Raw genomic sequence first — 19,179 nt, 5'->3', positions numbered from 1 at the left:
GCTCACAGCACACACAGCAGAGTGAAAGCTTTCACACTCTTATCAGAAGCCACAAATAACACTCCAAATATCTTACAAGATTTGAAAGTTTAGCTTTCAACACAAGGCTCACCCTTGTTTGTACCCGTGAGAAGAGGTGACTCGGCAAGAAATTATCAGTAACCGGTCAGTCTGCATCAGAGAGTGACAACAGACGATGAGTTAAATTCCAGTTTCATTAAGTCAGCTTTGGAAGGTGCCAAGTGCAGAAAACCTAATAGCGATTCCTTTTAGCTGGGTTTAAAAATTTAACTCTTCAAAAGGACGGGGATAAATCAAGTAACTTTTTTTTTTTTTTTTTTTGCCTTGTTTTTCAAGCATTCCTTTACAAAATTAAAAGAATAAACTTGAAACAATATTCCAGAAACTTTTCCATTTATTTCTACCTTCTGGTTTCAATCATTTTATTAATTTAGTTTTTCCTTAAGTGCACCAGGCAATTAATTATCTATTTATTTAGTTCTTCATGCAGCAACAGAGAGAGAAAGAAATTCTAAACCAGGAAATAATTGGAAAACCCTTAAGCTACTTGGTATTTCCATCGTACAACTGATGAGATTTCAAGATTGACGAGATTCAAACAGCCCTCTACAGCAGCTGCCTAACAAGGTCTGGACTGCAATCATATGGCTTTTTTCTTTCTTTCTACGGAGACCTTGCATTCTAGAATAAATGCATACAAGCATGTACTAGAGACCCAGTATATGATGGCTACCATACATGTTTATGTTGCATTAAATCACAAGGGTGTTCCAGTTACTCCTTAACACGTCATCTCCCTCTTATAACCCATCTTTGTTGCTTCAGTGACAAATTATTTATTCTGCTAGCAGTCCTTCCCCATAAATTCTGCCACTGAATATAATTTACTGTTCTCTGGCACCTAGTGATGCACACAAAACATAACGTTTCTAATGGATTGTCTTTAAGGAGTAATGGTTCACTTCTTATTCCTGCAGGCATCAGAAATCTGTTTATTTAAAAAAAAAAAAAAAAACAACAAAAAACCAACTAATACAAATACCAAAATGTATATGTTAACTTGATGTCACCCATCTAGCCTCCACTTACAAACGCTTGCCCATTTGAGTGGTCCTCCTGAGCTGAGACTCAACATGCAGCATCAGAGGGAGAGGGTAATACTAATTTCACTTATATCACAACTTATATAGAGTAATCACATAAAATCACAGAAGGCAGGCACAGAAGAAATTTCATATAGTCTATTCTCCATCAAAACCAAGGACTGCAGCTCTACCATTCATATCTAACCTGGTCTTCCATGATGGACCACGGAATGATGGAATCTCCCTGTCTGTGAACAAACTATCCCGCTCTTTAGCGAGTATTCATATTAGAAAGACTCTCCAATAGATTTATTTTCAACCTGCACTGACCTTGCTCCAATTTTAGTCTATTATTTCTTTTACTTGGCACCCAAGAGAAAATTCATTATTCTTTTCCTCATTAGAGAAGTATTGCATACATGGAAAGAATATTATCAGTCTAGACAACTTCTAAACAAAACATGTCAAGTAATTGCGAGTTCCTTAAAGAATATGGTCTACAAATGTCAGATCACTCTCATTCTGTGCTGGGTTCTGCACAGTTTGTCCATGTAATTGACTGAATTTTGTTACTCACCTGACATTATCGACACTAACAAGAGGTCAATGGCAACTCCACGTGCTTTGCATGCTGTACTCTTACTCATATACTGAATTACAATTGCATTTTTACATATCCCGATGTATTGGGATTTGACTCATGTTCAGGGTGTAATCTACCTCCCAAGCCCTGCTATGAAGAGCTGTGATCTAGAAAGAGGTTCCAGTTTCTCCACCTGTAGAGTTAATTCTTTTTCCAAAGTGCAGAACCCGTCACCAAATTGTATCCTATATTTTGGGCATATTTCTCCAACGTGCCGAACAGTTTTGAATGACATATTTATTAAACCTGAAGTTAAAACCAGACATCTTGGAAGACTTAATGGGTCTCGTTGTTCAACGACTTCATTAATGACCTGGACTTGATACTAGATCTGTGGATGGAGCCAGTTACCTCTGGACGATACTTCCACTTGGACAGTAAGCACAATATACAGTTTTTTTCAGCCAGTTTTAAGTAGGATTTTTCCCCTACAGCATACTTTGAGGCCTTGCTTATGAGACCATCACATGAGAGTCTGTCTAAAGACTTACTGAGGATATATGATATCCTCTATTACTTCTGAATCAACGAAGCCTCTTATCTTCACAGAAGGAAGCCAGATTGACTTGACACAATTCATTCTTGACCCATAACTATGCATGCTGTTATTCAACTCCTTGTTTCTTCTAAGTGTTTTCAAAGAGCGTATTTGAGGAATCATCCCAGAATTTCGGGGCAATTTGCATGATCCTGGGATAAACAAGACTTCAACATTTCATTGAAAAAGTTTAAATATGCTTATGTTCAAATTTATGTAGAAAAATAAGTCTCCTGCAGCATCCTGGAAGAGCAGAAAAATTACTATTTAAAATAACTAAGGTATTCTTCCTAGTTTAAAAGCCACACATTTTAACTGAAATGAATTAATTCTTACTCTTCAGAGCAAAATCTCAACTATCAATATAACTGTTTCAACTTAATGTTTCTTTGGGATTTTCCTCACTTACTATTTACTTATACAATCCTCTTATTCATACCATAAGTGAAAATCAAGTTTCTTAAAAATTCACTGAAAATTTCCCATTAAATGTCTGAACCATATTTGCACCTGATGATTAGACCCATGGTTTGATTTTAATGTTAGTAAAAGCAGAGTCAGATTTTTAATTCCAGTTTGCTATTACGTTAATCAGACCTGGTTACTTTGGGGCAAGGATTATACAGGATGAAAATATAAGACTAGAAACCTTTCCTCAGTAGGGTTTCTAGTCAATATATCAAACATATGAAAGAGAATAAAGAATGTCTCATTCTTCAGAATATTTGAAATGGCCCATAAAGTCTCAGTTTCACAGAAGAAGCTGTTTTTTTCACAGCAGTTTCTTTTTCTGTGAAATCGAGACTTTATGAAGCGAAGCATGTCTGTGAAAATAATCTATAACATAATTTATACTCTTGTAACCAAAAAAATGTATAAGCAGAAGGTAGAATGAAAAAGAATGATGTAATTCAATGTTAATAAAGTAGCAGACATTTGACAGGCTTCAAATTATGTCCAGGATGCACTGATTGATACCATTATCCGTTAGTGTTTTCCCTGACATTTTATCTTAGGGCCAAAAGCCAAAAGAAAGACCACAAGCATCTAACCACAAAGTAGCTCTTATTTTCCTATTCTAGTCAGCAATTAGCTCACAGGAACAGAATTCCAAGCATTTCCAATGCCTGCAGTTAAAAATATGCTTGTTTCTAAAATGAAACAGAAATGTCGTATGTTAAAAACCCTATTTGGGACTGTAGGCTTTAGACTACAAATCTATATTCACGTTACGCAGTAGTTTCCTGTAAAACATTTCATTTTGTGCAACCCTGATTTAAACAGAAAGACTTTGTTTTAAGGAAACATACCAAACCGTGTAGATTGCAATGTAACGTAATTGCCTTCTCCTTTTCATGAAATGGAGATTTTCTGCCCTGACTGCTATCAAATCAGAAACATGTGATGAGTGTGAGTTACTTCCCAGTTTGGGACTTGTATTTCATGACCACGATGGTGACTACAAGAACTACAGCTCAGTTTCTCCACGAAGGATTGCAGCAATCAAATAAACACAGGTAACATTTAAATGAGAAACACGGATTTCTGAAATCTAATCCATTCTGTAAGACTTATGATTGATTTCTTGGTGTGACTCTTCTTTCCCAGATGCATTTCCTAAATAAACAGATTGTACTTAAAACTTCCCTAACTGCTGCTCAAAGACATCTCTTCCTTCTTTCTATAACGGCAGGAGGATTTTGTTTTTCTAAATTAAATAAGCAACTACACAAGCACATCCCTCAGTTCAGCAAAACTAGATAACTATATTCAATAGAGCAGCAGCAAAACCAGGAAAAACCGACAGGAAATAGCTGAGAAAAAGAAATTAAGGCGAGGACCTAAGAGAGTAAACAAAACAAGAGAAATAAAGAGCACAAAATGTGTTGATGACACCTTTCTTCAGGTGACAGAGGAGCCAACAAGGAGAGGTGCCATGCTGGACCTTGTTCTCACCAACAAGGAGGGACTGGAGGGGAATGTGAAGCTCAAGGGCAGCCTTGGCTGCAGTGACCATGAAATGGTGGAGTTCAAGATCCTTAGGGCAGGGAGCAGGGCGCACAGCAAGCTCACTGCCCTGGACTTCAGGAGAGCAGACTTTGGCCTCTTCAGGGATCTGTTTGGTAGAGGACCATGGGATGAAGCCCTGGAGGGACAAGGGGCCCAAACAAGCTGGTTAATGTTCAAGGATCACCTCCTCCAAGCTCAGGAGCGATGTGTCCCAACAAAGAGGAGGTCAGGCAAAAAGGCCAGGAGGCTGCGTGGATGAACAAGGAGCTCCTGGGCAAGCTCAGACACAAAAAGGAAGCCTACAGGGGGTGGAGGCAAGGAGAGGTAGCCTGGGAGGGATACAGAGATGCTGTCCAAGCAGCCATGGATCAGGTTAGGAAAGCTAAAGGCCTGATAAAATTAAATCTGGCCAGGGACATTGAGGGCAGCAAGAAAAGCTTCCATAAGTACTTCACTGATAAAAGGAAGGCTAGGGAAAACGTGCCTTCTCCAGAAGGAAAGAGGAGATACTTAGTCACCTGGGGTACGGAGAAAGCTTAGGTACTGGACAACATTTTTGCCTCAGTCTTCACTTGCAAGTGCTCCAGACACGTTGCTCAAGTTGTAGAAGGCAAAGACAGGGGCTGGGAGAAAGAAGAAACACCCATTGTAGAAGATCAAGTTCAAGACCATCTTAAAAACCTGAAGGTGCACAGGTCCATGGGCACTAATGAGATGGACCTGTGGATCCTGAGGGAACTGGCGGACAAAGCGGCTAAGCCACTATCCATCATATCTGGGAAGCTGTGGCAGTCTGGGGAAGTTCCCACTGACTGGAAAAGGGGAAACATAACCCCCATTTTTAAAAAAAGGGAAATGAGGAAGACCTGGTGAACTACAGGCTGGTCAGTCTCACCTCTGTGCCTGGCAAGATCATGGAGCAGATCCTCCTGAAAACTTTGCCAAGGCACATGGAAAATAAGGAGGTGACTGGTGGCAACCAGCATGGCTTCACTAAGGGCAAATCATGCCTGACAAATTTGGTGGCCTTCTACAATGGGGTTACAGCGTTGGTAGATGAGGGAAGAGCAAGTGATATCATCTACCTGGACTTGTGCAAAGCATCTGACACTGTCTCATAGGACGTTCTTGTCCCTAAAGTGGAGAGACATGGGTTTGACAGATGGACTGCTCGATGGATAAGGAATTGGATGGATGGTCACACTCAAAGAGTTACAGTCAACGGCTCAATGTCCAAGTGGAGACTAGTGACAGGTGGAGTTCTTCAGAGGTTGGTATTGGGACCAGCCCTGTTTAACATCAGCCACATGAACACTGGGATCGAGTGCACCCTCAGCAAGTTTGCTGATGACACCAGGCTGTGTGGTGTGGCTGACATGCTGGAGGGAAGGGATGCCATCCAGAGGGACCTTGACAGGCTTGAGAGGTGGGCCTGAGTGAGCCTCATGGAGTTCAACAAGGCCAAGTGCAAGGTCCTGCATGTGGGTCAGGGCAATCCCAAGCACATTGTACACAGGCTGGGCAGGGAATGGATTGAGAGCAGCCCTGAGGAGAAGGACTTGGGAGTGTTGCTTGATGGGAAGCTCAACATGACCCAGCAATGTGCACCTCCAGCCCAGAAAGCCAGCCGTCCCCTGGGCTGCATCACCAGCAGCGTGGCCAGCAGATGAAGGGAGGGGGCTCTGCCCCTCTGCTCTGCTCTGGTGAGACTCCACCTGCAGCGCTGTGCTTAGCTCTGGTGCCACGAGCATAAGACAGACATGGACCTGTTGGATCGAGTTCAGAAGAGGGCCATGAAGATGCTGAGAGGCTGTAGCCCCTCTTTTATGAGGACAGGCTGGGAGAGTTGGGGTTGTTCAGCCTGGAGCAGAGAAGGCTCCGGGGAGACCTTAGAGCAGCTGCCAGTGCCTAAAGGGGCCGACAAGGACGCTGGAGAGGGGCTTTTTAAAGGGCAGGCAGTGACAGGACAAGGGGGAATGGCTTTAGACTGAAAGAGGGGAGATTTAGGTCAGATATAAGGAAGCAATTCTTTATTATGAGAGTGGTGAGACACTGGCCCAGGCTGCCCAGAGCAGCTGTGGGTGCCCCATCCCTGGCAGGGCTCAAGGCCAGGCTGGACGGGGCTGGGAGCAGCCTGGGCTGGTGGAAGGTCCCTGCCCATGGCAGGGGGGTGGGACTGGATGGCCTTTAAAATCCCATCCAACCCAAAGCATTCTTTGATTCCATGATTCTAAAAGCATTAAAACAACTTCACTTTCATCATATTATAAAAGCAGATCTTTCAAATCCTAATTGACGTGTAAAGTTCCGCAGGAAAACACTGCATCAGGTAACAACGAAAAGTAAAAAAGAAACTTTTACAGTTGCACAGTCTGTTGTTCAGCTCCTTTTCTTTCCCCATTATTCTTCTGAAAATTGCTTAGAAAGAAGAGAGTATTAGGAAACTGAAATTCACGTTCCAACTCTTTCAAAAGGCCAAAATATATTAAAAGTATCCAATTCTACTGAAAAAGAATGCATCTGTTGAGTTAGTGTTTATTTGGCTTAAAACTATCTTGTTATACAACTGCTTCTACACTACTTCCCACCTTAATTCTCTGACAGCAAATCTGCACCCTGCTCCACTTTTTAAAGTTAAATTATGTCCTGTAACAGGAATGCAGGAGAGAGAGCCTTGTGATTTAAGAACTGGACTGGAACTCTGTGGCTCAAAGGCACACAAATTTTGTGTCTGACCTTCTACAGGCGACTTAAATCTTCTCCCTTAGTACTCCATCTGTAAAACGTAAAGTGCCTCAAATGTATGTGAAAGGGTAAGTCAAACAGCTGCCAGATCGTTACTATATAGGATACACACAGGAAAAATCTGACAGAAAAATATTTTTAAATAAGGAAGGAAAAAAAACATAACTTTGTATAATGCCTGCCCATAAACTTAGGCAAAATACACCTAACATTTCTGAAATCCTCCAAAAATAAAATCCAATCCCTACACCCTGTGAATGGATGTTTTTAGCACCAGGATTAAAGCAGCCAGAAGTTTTGTCTGCTCTACATTTCCACTCACAGACCTTGACACTTTAATTCCGGGATCAAAGACAGAAATCAAATCTGTGAAGCTCAATTGCTTTCTCATCATCTGACTTGAAGTTTCAGCCTTGTTCTGGCCAGGGCCTCGGGAACTGGGAGCCAGACGGCTTGATGGGCAGCATTGCCAGTGACCGCATCCCTGCGGAAGGCACGCCAGGGTGGCTGGGACACCGAGGTCCCTGGCAGCCACAAGCAGCTTATTCTTAAAGCCTGAGAACAATAAGCTATTTCCCCTCTTTTATTTTGCATTAAGGATGACAGGAAGATGATAAAGAGCCAAAGCCCAGACACATCAATATACTCGCAGGACAAAAGCCCTTTGTGATTGACAGACGAAACCTAAAGAAGGGGAGGAGACCCTCGGTTTCTCCCTTTGGGGATGGCTCTGGACAGAGACGCCTGAAATTTTAGCCCTCAAAAGCTTCTCCTGTTACCACCAGATCACCTTGCAGGTAAACACCTCCCTGGTTCATTGAGTCACTGTTACGTATCTGAAAAAGAATCTCCACTGAAAAGTGATAATGGTGGAAAAATACTCCCTATTGTACAGCCATAATTCTTGTACCGCTTGTCTGTAGGCGACGCAATCCCTCTCTTGAGGAGGCTGTGCAACCGGATCCAACTACATGTAAAGCAATCTGTTAAAACGAAGACAAGATTTACTGTTGGAAAGAACAGGTTTAAATAAATTCCAGGAGCCTATGTACCATATGTCCAAAAGTAACCAAACATGGAAAACCAAATTTAATCTCTTCGTAGTTAGTGTTTTCTATAAAAGAGTAAACTTAATGATCTAGCAAATGCAGTGAAATATTGCAAGAACTGGTGTCCCATTTTAACTCCTAAAGAAACTAAGGATTTCCACAGATGATTTAGTTACATTTTTAATAGCAGATACACAGTACTAAACCCCCTATTTCAGTTGGTTTATAGCATGCAAATTGGCATGTGTAGCATGCAAAGTGGCAATGGAAAACATACAGTACTTTTATTGAGATGTATTCCTTTCTTCCCATATAGCCATAAAAACATTTACATTACTTAATCCATGGGAAACAAGGAAGCGAGCCACCTGAGTTCAGCGTAAAAGTGTTTTGGTTTCCCTCTAAAAGCAGTGAAGGCCAACAAAAGAGAAGTCACCCACTTTAAGAGTATCTTCTTGACTTCTGACATGTGTATTACTAAGGAACAGATGTATCAGCAGATTTCAATATCCAAAGCTGTGACCACAAAAAAAGCTAGGAGAGACAGGAATTAGACAGAACAGCATTTTCTTTGCTCACTGACAGCCAGGAAAGCCTACGCTGCAGCCTTTCTGCCTACCAGAGGATAAGGAGCAGCATGATAACCAGGGAAAAATCAAAACCAGCCTGACTCCAGCCCACACAGTTAATATTCCTTGTTTGGACCTAATCTAAGTGTAGCTTATACCTTTCAAAAATGGAGCTAGTTTGAAGACAAGAGTATAATACAACAACAAAATACTTGCCCACTCATTTCAATCCACTATCACCTTTTCAACTTGAAAGACAAAGTAAAAAATAGTATGAAGTGGGACTGGAAAACCTCCTTTAACAACAAAGGTGGTTCAAGGGATTTGAGGCAGTATCTATCTTTTTTTAAAAAAGCCAGAAGGACAATGATCACCTTTATTCTGGGCTATCATTTCAGCGTAATAACGGTTTAGGTAATGCTTAGGCATACAAAAACAGAGTTAAAGACACAGAGTGCTGCAAGAGGGTATAATGTTTCTCTATTAGATCAAGAGGTGGGGGAAAAAAGTGAAAAAAATGACCTGGTGACTTATAAATTGGCTACTTGGATGATACAATATGCTTTTAAGTAAGTACTCCCTTTGAAGAGCTCTAGCAAAACCAAAGACACAAAGCTGCGCTACAGCCCTTACAATGCAGCCACCCACGTTCTCCCACTCTTAGTTACAGCTGGTACGTGGCTGGTGGAAACCCTGTCCTGCTTGGCCTCGCACTCCTTCCCTGCAGATACTGTCCCGTCTGCCCTCCTCATGTTTCTCTTTTCTCCTCCAGTCAAGTCACACAGCTGATAACAGGAGCAGGGGAAGGGGAAGCAGCCAGTTTTGGCACTGGGCACAGCCCAGCAGTAATCCTCAAGTGTGTACAGAGTCAAAGGAGTGAGCGGGATTCAAAGAAGACAACCTTTTGAAAGGCACCCGAGGGGAGCATCCCTTTCCCAGCTGCACCCAGTGCCCTGCCAGAGCCTCCTCCCAGCCCCTTCCCTCCCCTTGGCTCCCCCTGCCACTGCCAACAACCTACCATGACGTGGGGAAAGCGACACAAATCATACGTCTCTGCTGCTAACACTGCTGCTGCCATTGCAGGCTCTATCTCACCTTTCCTGTCCTCTCGCCTGCTTTTCAAAAGATACCGCGGAGCTGCTGGCTGGGACAGGACGATGCAGAGACGGCTCCGGCCACCGGCACGGCTCGGCACCAGGTAACGGCTGCTCTGATTTCTAAGAGATGCTTCTCTTCTCCTAAAACTTACTATCAAAAGGAGCGCTTGAGACACTGTCAAGATATTTACGCGTAGCCCATTGAACACCTCAACCTTACGACACAGACTCTCAGGTGTGGTTGTGTTCCCAGTGATCCATAGGGACGGGCACTCCGTAACCTCCACCTGGGGACAGGTATGGACCTCACGGCATCACCTGGCGCCATGGCTGACAGAGAAATAACGAGCGCAAGGAACAAAGACCGCTGTGGCATGCATTTCCTTGGGAGAAACTAAACACAACAGGCATCGAGTAATTAACAACCATCATCAAAATGTCAAAAGTTTTCTCTTGGGATATTTTCAGGAATGTAGGCCAGTAACCCCATGTCCCTTAAGACTAAAGTCTGCTTTAGTAACATTTCAGTATTACAGACTTATATTCAGAAGGTAAACGCGAATATTAAATGTTACATTCTAATTCCTAAACTTACTAGGTCATTATCACATACTTTCTCAAGAAAATTTTAACAGCACCAGGAAAGCCACGTAGCAAACTGAACATTATTTGACAGATGCCTAATATAAAGGAATACTTCAAACAGTATTACCAAATTGGCAAAAAAAATGACAGACATCAGGTGAGGTGCATGTAAAATTCAGTAACAAGTCAATGACAACATGGTGTGTATTTTTTGAAAGACAGAAACAAACAGAAAATTTAAATTGACTTCCCAGTTCGTAAGCTGCATCTCTAGAACACACCAGAAATATAAATGCTTTCTCTTTTTACTCTTGACAAGGATGTAAAGAGATCACAAAGTTTACTGTAGTCTTGTACTTTATATTACCATACTAATTAAAATAATTTTATTTAGAATTCAGAATGAGGTTTTCAAATATTTCACATAATTATTTCCATGTAGGAAAGCAGTTTCTTCTATGGTGTCATTTTCCTGTAACTTCCATCTAAAGATTTTGGTAACAACCTAGAAAAATCAATCCTTAAATATATCCTTTATGTGTTCCCTTCCCTTTTTGCTCTTATTAACAGGACACAAGGTAATTTTTATTTTCATATTAAAGCCAAAAGTAGTGAAATAGAAGGATAACACAAGCCATATATGCAGAGTAAGTCAGAAAAAAACATCTTTCAAGTTATCTCAGCATTTCATTCATTCTAAACACCAACTCTCAGAATAATTTTAATTATGTTTTTTAGGTAACTTCAAGGAAAGACATTAGCCTAGATTTATTCCACCTAGGATTATGCAAGTAAAATTGGTGCACGATCACCTATATCATCAGTTAGAGACAGGCAGTTCTGCAACATAAATTAAGCCCACACAAGATGGGAATTGACTTCTTGATTTGCCCAGCTTTTCCTCTTATTTCCTAATCAGTTCTGATTTCTTTTAATTTTTACGAATGCCACATTGTCCCCTTCCTCCCACATTACCCAAATGAACAGGTGAGAAACAGTGATTTGTACGTGCAAACCTAAGAACAGACATATAGAAAACGTGGGATTTGCTCATGGACAGCCTCCAGCAGCCACTGCAGATGACTGAATGAAGGTCTAAGAGCATCATCAGGAGAGGGTCCTGAACCCGCTAAAGATTCCCACCGTAATCCTGCTGGGCACTGCAAGCTTGCACGTTAACATACATTTTCTTTGTAAAAACTCTAAGTCTAAATGTTCTTCATACCTGCACGAAAATTGAATCATCTCAAAATCTTGCACTTTAAAAATAAGCCTAAGACGTACCTTTAACCCCACTGTATGGGTTTTGAGATAGAGGAGGGTACACAGCTTTCGCTGAGGGGGATCGGTCTCCCTCTCCCGTGAACGCGGCAGAGCCAGGACCAGACCTCTGCCAAACCCAGCAGCCACTTCCCTTCAACCCAACCCCCAAACAATACCACATGGCGTTGCAAGTTTTAAAGAACAAAAAAAAGAAAAACTGAAATGCAATGGAAGCCTGGTAACAAGAGTATGAGAGAGAAGAGAGAAAAAAAAAAAAAAAAGGTGCTTCATGAAAATAAAAAAAGTAAAAATACTCTTCCACCTTCTATTCTATTGGTATATAAACAGAAGATAATGTCACCTGTCTACCCATATTTGAATCTGAACCAAGCCTACGCGACTCCAAATGCGGTGCTCTGCCACAGCAGTGTCACCTCTGAGGTTATCTTCTCGCCCGCGACCCCTCCTGCCATACTGTGCTCTACTTTTGCTCACACTAAATAAAAAAACCCTGTTATTTATTAGCACTTCATAGGAGACTGAATGTTTCCATCTATTCACCAGGTCATCCGAAATACCTCAGAAATCAAAAGTTTCATCACAGTTACCAAAACAATGCTCTGAACCACTAACTTTGAGATGTTTGTATAAGAACAATAAAAAAAAACCCCATATATAAGCACGGAGAGAAATTTTCATCTGCTTTTTGCTTCTGATTTATTACCTAGTAATTCAACAGCAGAGGACTTCTAATGTACTTCTGTAATTCTATGGCAAACATAAAAGATTTCAAAATAATCTTTGTAAGAAAGTGGAACATTATCGGATATCCATAGAACAGCAACTCTGGCTGTTGAGCTTCCTCATTCTACAGTAAAAAAAGACAGTAGCATTAAAAGGCAAAAGTATCTTTCGAGTAGTTGCTTCTGTACTAAAGGGAGCTTAGCTGATTAAATGAGACATGGTAGCACACATTTTTAAAAGAAAATAAAGGCACTTTGAAATATCATGTCGAAAATACTGAGTAAATTACAGGGTATGTGTTTTTCAGGGAAAGAGTAAATAGCCGTAATTTGGGAGGCTAGAGTTTCATTAATGAGATGGAATAAAGGGCTCTGCAAACAAAAGGACCTTTCTTAAAGGTTTTCAGTGACTTCACACAAGTTTCAATACTCCATCTTAATGGCACTGTATGACAGTGCATCTGCATTTCTTAGATGTTCATTATATTTTCCGTTATCCATTTTCAATCAATAGATAATACATAAACGACATTAAGAGATCAAGAGCTTTCTGCTCTGAGCTCTGCAAACCCTGAGGTATGAAAAACACTACGTTTTGCTTTACGAAATCACAGCAGTAACTTCTGATTGTCTGAAATTATTGTTTCAGAAAATAACATTTTAACATTTATCTCTGTAGAAGGCAGGCTCCATCCTCAACTTATGATCAATCAATCACCAGAAACATCCATCCTCCCATAATAGCTGGTTTCAGCTCGTACGTGGAGCGTTCCTTTCTAGGCTTCAGAGCAGATGAATTAACATACGCCTATTATAAACTGGTAGTATATAGTCTAAGGATTAACTACTATAGCAACCAGTACTGTAGTCTGCCAACACATACTCACCCAAATTGCTGGATTTTCTAAGTTTATGTGGAGAGGATTTATAGGTAGGTGTTCATTTATTGTGCGGAGATTGCAAGTTTTCTATTATGTGGATTTCTTCAAATATGTATAAAAGCACAGGCACTGCCTCACCCTTCCAAAAAACCCCAGTGTAATATTCAAAATAAAACTGCTACTAAAATGACACTAATTCAATTGTATTTCACAAGTTTTTATTTTACACATTACAGGATTCCTCCTGCTCATTCATTTTATTCTATTCATTATTATATAATGGTATTCTGGACAGCCACTACCATGAATTATTCCAACTGAAATAAGATGACATGAAACCATGGTACAATCATAAACTTTCCACCCATAACCTTCATTCCATGCAAACTGTAATTATTATTTAAAAAAAAATAATAATAGAAGCATTAAAGGAAAATGTGCTTTTCTTACAAGACACTTTAAAAACAGTGCATGTAAAAACAAATCATACATGACATCATATGACATCACAAATGACTTTTTTTTTTTTTTTCCGAGTAAGCGATGAGTATTAAGTCCCAGTGGAGTTTAATGTCACCTGAAAATTAATTCCTAAAGCTATGGGAATATTCCTCTCCCCAGACGCAGTTCTGCATGTAAGTTTTTTAGGAAGAAATGGGTGGAAGGGGAAAGAATCATGTTTCAACTGTCATTACCTATATGCTTGCACTAAATACACGTATGACAGACTGCACTATACAAGTTACTGTATACTGCAACTATCCATCACTTCCAGTGATGCTGAGCAGAAGCATTTTGAGAAAAAAACAGAGATATAAGTTATGAGAAAAGTACCAGAAAAGGAGGATGGAAGAGAAGAAAGAAAACAAATACTACACTAAAATATGCTTCCTCTGTCTGTAAATATAACTTTTCTGCTTGTAAACCTATCATCTGCATTTCAGCTGCCTTTTTCTTAGTATGCTCTTCTATTTTTCTCATCTGCTGACAGGATCTTATTTTTTCCATCTTCAGCCACTTTTTCCTTCCCTCTTCCCACTGTCTTTCTATATTGCTCTTCTGAATTTACCTTTCATTCTGACTCCTGACTTCTGGAGTAATTATTCCTGGTTCTCTTTAACATTTCAGTTCTGTAACCTCACTTCTTAACTCTTGAGATTTAGCACCTTCTTTTTCTTGCTGTCCCCTAGTAGATGCAATAACGTTTGAACAGTCCAACAGAATTTTGGGGAAACTCCAGTGATAAACTTGGTGAAGTTCCAACTATTGTGAAACGTCTGCCCTAGGGATGGGCCAGGAGGATCGGGGGTAGCAAGGCAACATGACATAAGGACAAAGCCTTCCAGGAGAGGGTAAAGGGCATTCATTTCACAGCTGGAGAAACCTTTTCTATATCAAATGATAGGAAGAATATCTGAATACTTCATTTTTTTAATAATAAACTCCCCAGATTTATTACACAGGCTTCTGAGTCTTTCTGGTGCTTCGGAAGCAGGAATCAGACATGTAACGGTTGGCAGTCAGAGAGAAGCATCAGCAAATTATACCCACCTGGCCAAAGGACCACTACAGATTATTATTTTTTTTTTTTAAATAATTTCAGGTAGGCATTACAGTGAGATATCGAGAAAATTCATTATACTAGAAAAGTAGCTGTTCAAATAAATCGAGAAAAGCTTGTCTATACCTCCACAGACCAAGATTCATGTATCTGTCATAGCAGTATTTCCTAACTGTGGGTAGGAAAATACCCACATCTGGGGAGAGGTATCATCATGTTACAACGATGTGCCCCATTGATTTTGTTCTCTTTTCATGGATAACTACCAAGCACAGCACTTGCCTTCCTCGAAGCAACACTAAGGAAGCTCAGCTTCACGGCAACCTGAAAGATACCCCGAAAGTTGTGTAATGTATAGATGTACCTGAACTCTTCCATGAAGGAAAGAGTTCTGAATTCTCCCTATTAAGCAACTTTTCATCTCCTAGGTTCAGCAAAGGTTGCCTTAAGCCATGCCGGTCACTTTAAAATGACAAAAGTCCCTGTGAACGCTGAAGAGCATCTCTGCTTTCCACCTTGCTCAGTCACCCAGCTACCAAGGGCCGAGCTGCAAGAACAGCGGCTAAGTTTAGTTAACCCTGAAGCTGCCAGGAATGCTAGTGCCGAGCAGAGCTACTGACTGGGGTCAATCACCACTTTTAAGCTCAGAGAACCCACTAACCTCGGAGAAGACAATTTATATGAACCCAGAAAATACAGACTACTTCCCTTTTATTACCTGCAACATTTGACTTCCAAGCATCAGTCATATTTTGGTAGCACAGAGGTAGACTTACATTAAGTCTCTTCTTAGAAAAGTTTTAAGCTTCAAATTACACCATTCAGATATTGGGATCTTACCTTTCATGATGAAAGGGATTGCATATGCTCTTGGTGACCAGGACAGCTACTGCTCTCAGCACCTTTTTGGACATTTTGGTGCAGCAGGGAGGATAAAAAGCCACCCTGGGAACAGAGCTGTTTGCAGGCAAAGCAAAAGCAAATTTTCTGGTTTTCAGGTCAATAAATGCTTGTTACCAGTGAACAGTTTTATAGACAATGGGAAGACATTCTACAAGCCAAGCAGCTCTGACTTTGAATAAGGTGTTTTTTCTGAAAGTACTAATGCGATTTTGTCAGGCTGACCCGCTTATGGAACAGGCTGGTGTGATTTTTGAGTCATTAAACAGAGGAAACGCAGGTTCACGGCTCTCCCAATTCCCTTCTGCTTTAGGTGATGAGAGACAGGCAGATTGCCTCCCCAGGACTCTGGATAGATCCACAGAGGATTCTTTCAACAGTGGTCCAGAATCTTCCTGAAGGGGATCAATGATTAATTCATATATAGGATCCGACAACGACCAGCACACAGTCCCATTCCAGATGAACTGGACAACAACTCTGAGGACGGGTCAAGTGACCCCTCTTCTCCCCGAGCAGCTGGTCTTTTCCTATTTTATTTCTACGACTAGAAATTGTGGGAAAACCACTTTCATTTGGTGCGGTAGAAGACTCACATCTCTCCTTCTGCTAATTTTCAGGGATGCCCCTGCCTGCCTGGACCGCTGACGTGGTCCCTGTCCCCTGTCCTGCCCTCCTGTCCCCGCTCCATACATTCTACAAGACGTGGTGATTCCTACAGCACAGAGCTGTTGTCTCAATTTTTTTGCAGGTATATCTATCCAGTTGCATTCAACAAAGCACAGCAAAGTTCTCCTCCTCCAAAGACTTCCCTGGCTGCTTTCTTTGACAGCTTATTACATTAAGTATTTCACAACGTGACAGCCACTGATGTGCACCAAAAAAGTGAAAGATGCTCAGGAAATCAAACAGTCCATTCCTTTCCCTAACCAGTAACACCCAAGTTATCCAAAATCCGTTCCTACAGATCTGAAAGGACAGACCATCTGTAGCCTTGCTGGGGAAACTTTTTGCCGTTTCCTTCTTAAGATTTCCTTCCTCGATATCTAAGTGAGTTCATCCCTGCTGCAATTTATTATTCTAAGAAGAAATGTCTTGCTCTGTTATCTCTTCTCCTTTTTATCACAGCCAGCAAGAACAGACTATTTATTCTCTTCCTCTTTTCAGCAGTCTTGCACATACTTGAAGACAGTCATTCCATCCCACTGTGGGTTTTTTTTTTTTTAATTAAGCAAACACGATCCTTTTAAATAAGCCGTCTTTTCCAAACTCCAGATCATCTCTGAGGTTTCTCCGACCGTCCCATAACCTTCTCGACATGTAACAATCAAAAAGGACATAAAACTGCCCTGAGAACTTCTTCAACTTTAATAGCAACAAAAAGACAACTTTATATACCTCACAAGCCCTATGCAACCTGTTTCAGTGACGTTACTGACTTACAGGCAGCCGGCAGTGTGCAACAGCTACTGTTGGGTCTTTTTGCGCTGAACTGCTCCTTAACCATTTAATTCCTCGTGGGTGTAAGGATACTACCTTAAACTCATTACTAAACACCTTTACAGCTTCTCAGATATCTCCAGCTCGTGTTTATCCCAGTCCCAAGTCTGCAGTTGCCACCCAGCAGTTTTACCTACACATGTAATTAGCACTTCCACTGTTATCTTTGTCATTATTTAAATATAAAAATACAGAAACGATGGAAGACCTCAGTAGGTGCCTGTCAACACAGTCAATACATCGTGTCCGACAGTCGGCTTCTGACAAAACTGTGCCCACACACTGTCCAGGGGGTCCTGTGCGTACCCAGAGGTATTTTCACCCAGACCATCTACACTTGGTTTCTTTAGGAAAGTACTACACGAACCACTGTGAAGAAGTTCTAGACGCAACACTGATTACAGTGGGAAAGGAAAAAAAATAATACAAAAACTGGCCCCTGCTAATGATTTTTGTTAAATCTACTGTTAAATCTACTTCCCCTTCCCATTTTTTTTTTTTGGTGTTTACAAACAGATTATTTTTTTTCCCCCTGAGAATTAAACTAAGGATCTATAACTACCTGATCCTCTATTTTAATTCCTCTGTTACAACACCAAAGATAAAGGAACTAAATGTTGCTGATGATTGCTTAAGAGGATTATCCATCAAGAGGGAGCCCATGCAACTGCCAGCGTTGCTGTGTCAGGGCAGGGAGGAATTCAACTACCTTCCTCCAAAATCATACAACATCTATAGCTCTGACCAGCGTTTTAGCGCTGTGAGTTGGTTTAATCGGCATTCATACAGACAGGTGTCTAACGTTCAACCTCTTAAGTCAAATTTTCTGAGGCTTTTATGCCATGACTCTGGGAAGCAGAAAAAATAAAGCAAGGAGAAGACTGTCAATGCAAGTGGTGGATGAAAGGAGGAATGCTTCTTCAAATCCTCTAAATTAACAGCTCCCCCGTATTCGACTCTTCTTGGCTAATATTGGTAAGTAATTTGTAAGTACTGGAATTATAAAAAAACAAGCTGCAGCTTCCAGAGTTTTGCAATTACCAGGGGATCATATGGCCTGAAGAACCCTAGATGGCTACATGCCACGAAATTCTAAGTCAAAGGGCTGTAGTCAAAGGTTACTTTAACAAGCAACTTTCCAGCTAGAGATACAATAAACAAAATTTGAGAGGTCTGGTATTTAAAAGGGAAACACAAACACAAGGTAAATGACTTATTACACATATTTTGCAAACCAAGAGAGAAAAAAGTTATTAAAATGAGACTCATCCAACCCCACTACTGTATGTTTTGAAAAAGGAATACAACTGATAACTTGTGAAAACATATGTGAAGCTAGTTTACTCTAAAATTAAAAGAAGGTAGTTGCACCTGCACACATGTCAAGTATTTGATATTATTTAGGACTGTAAAAATCTCATTTTCCTGCTCTCCTCTATTTTCACCAGCAGAAAAGTGCAATCTTCCCTGACGTAAGCTATTTAAGAACATGTATGAAAAGCAGTATTTCAGCTGGTTTGATACTACGTAATGTTAGATCTCCAGGGTCTTAATTATGAGATGAGAGGAGGCTTCTTAAGCAATCAGTATAAACTCTAGAAGATTTAAAGCATTTAACTCAGCATTTCCCTTTTTTAGCCCAGTTATGTTCACAGCACATTTTGTGTTTTTGATGCCACGAAAGCACTCTTACTCAAATCAGAAAGCTTGAGTCAAGAATACAAAAGTTTTCAGGTGAACACCAAAAATCAAGTAAGCTTTTAGAAATGCTGTTTAAAATAATCTTTTAAAATATAAATAGATATACCAGCAACATACCTGAAAAAGAACATGAACAGAGCAGCTGTGATGCAGAACAAAAGGACCTACAAAAAGGAGAAAGAGTGTTATTACATAAAACATCACACTACTGCTGGGTGTTCTGGATCATGAAGATTTTACAACTGTTACTATAAAAGTTACACTTTATTTATACTCTTGATGGGCCAG

General features: G+C 40.6%; 1 protein-coding gene across 1 annotated transcript in view; it reads right to left on the bottom strand.

Annotated features, from left to right (window-relative positions):
• The window catches only part of TMEM135 (transmembrane protein 135), a 187,692-nt gene that overhangs the window by 47,652 nt on the left and 120,861 nt on the right, over window positions 1-19,179 (bottom strand). Inside the window, exon 6 of the mRNA XM_080375927.1 lies at window positions 19,009-19,055. Within this exon, the coding sequence (XP_080232053.1) occupies window positions 19,009-19,055 (47 nt within the window). The remainder of the gene's footprint in view (window positions 1-19,008; window positions 19,056-19,179) is intronic.

This window comes from Falco punctatus (assembly GCF_963210335.1).
Source record: "Falco punctatus genome assembly, chromosome: 2".
NCBI classification, from domain to species: domain Eukaryota; kingdom Metazoa; phylum Chordata; class Aves; order Falconiformes; family Falconidae; genus Falco; species Falco punctatus.
The sequence above is the reverse complement of the archived record's forward strand: the minus strand, read 5'-3'. Positions and strand labels throughout refer to the sequence as shown.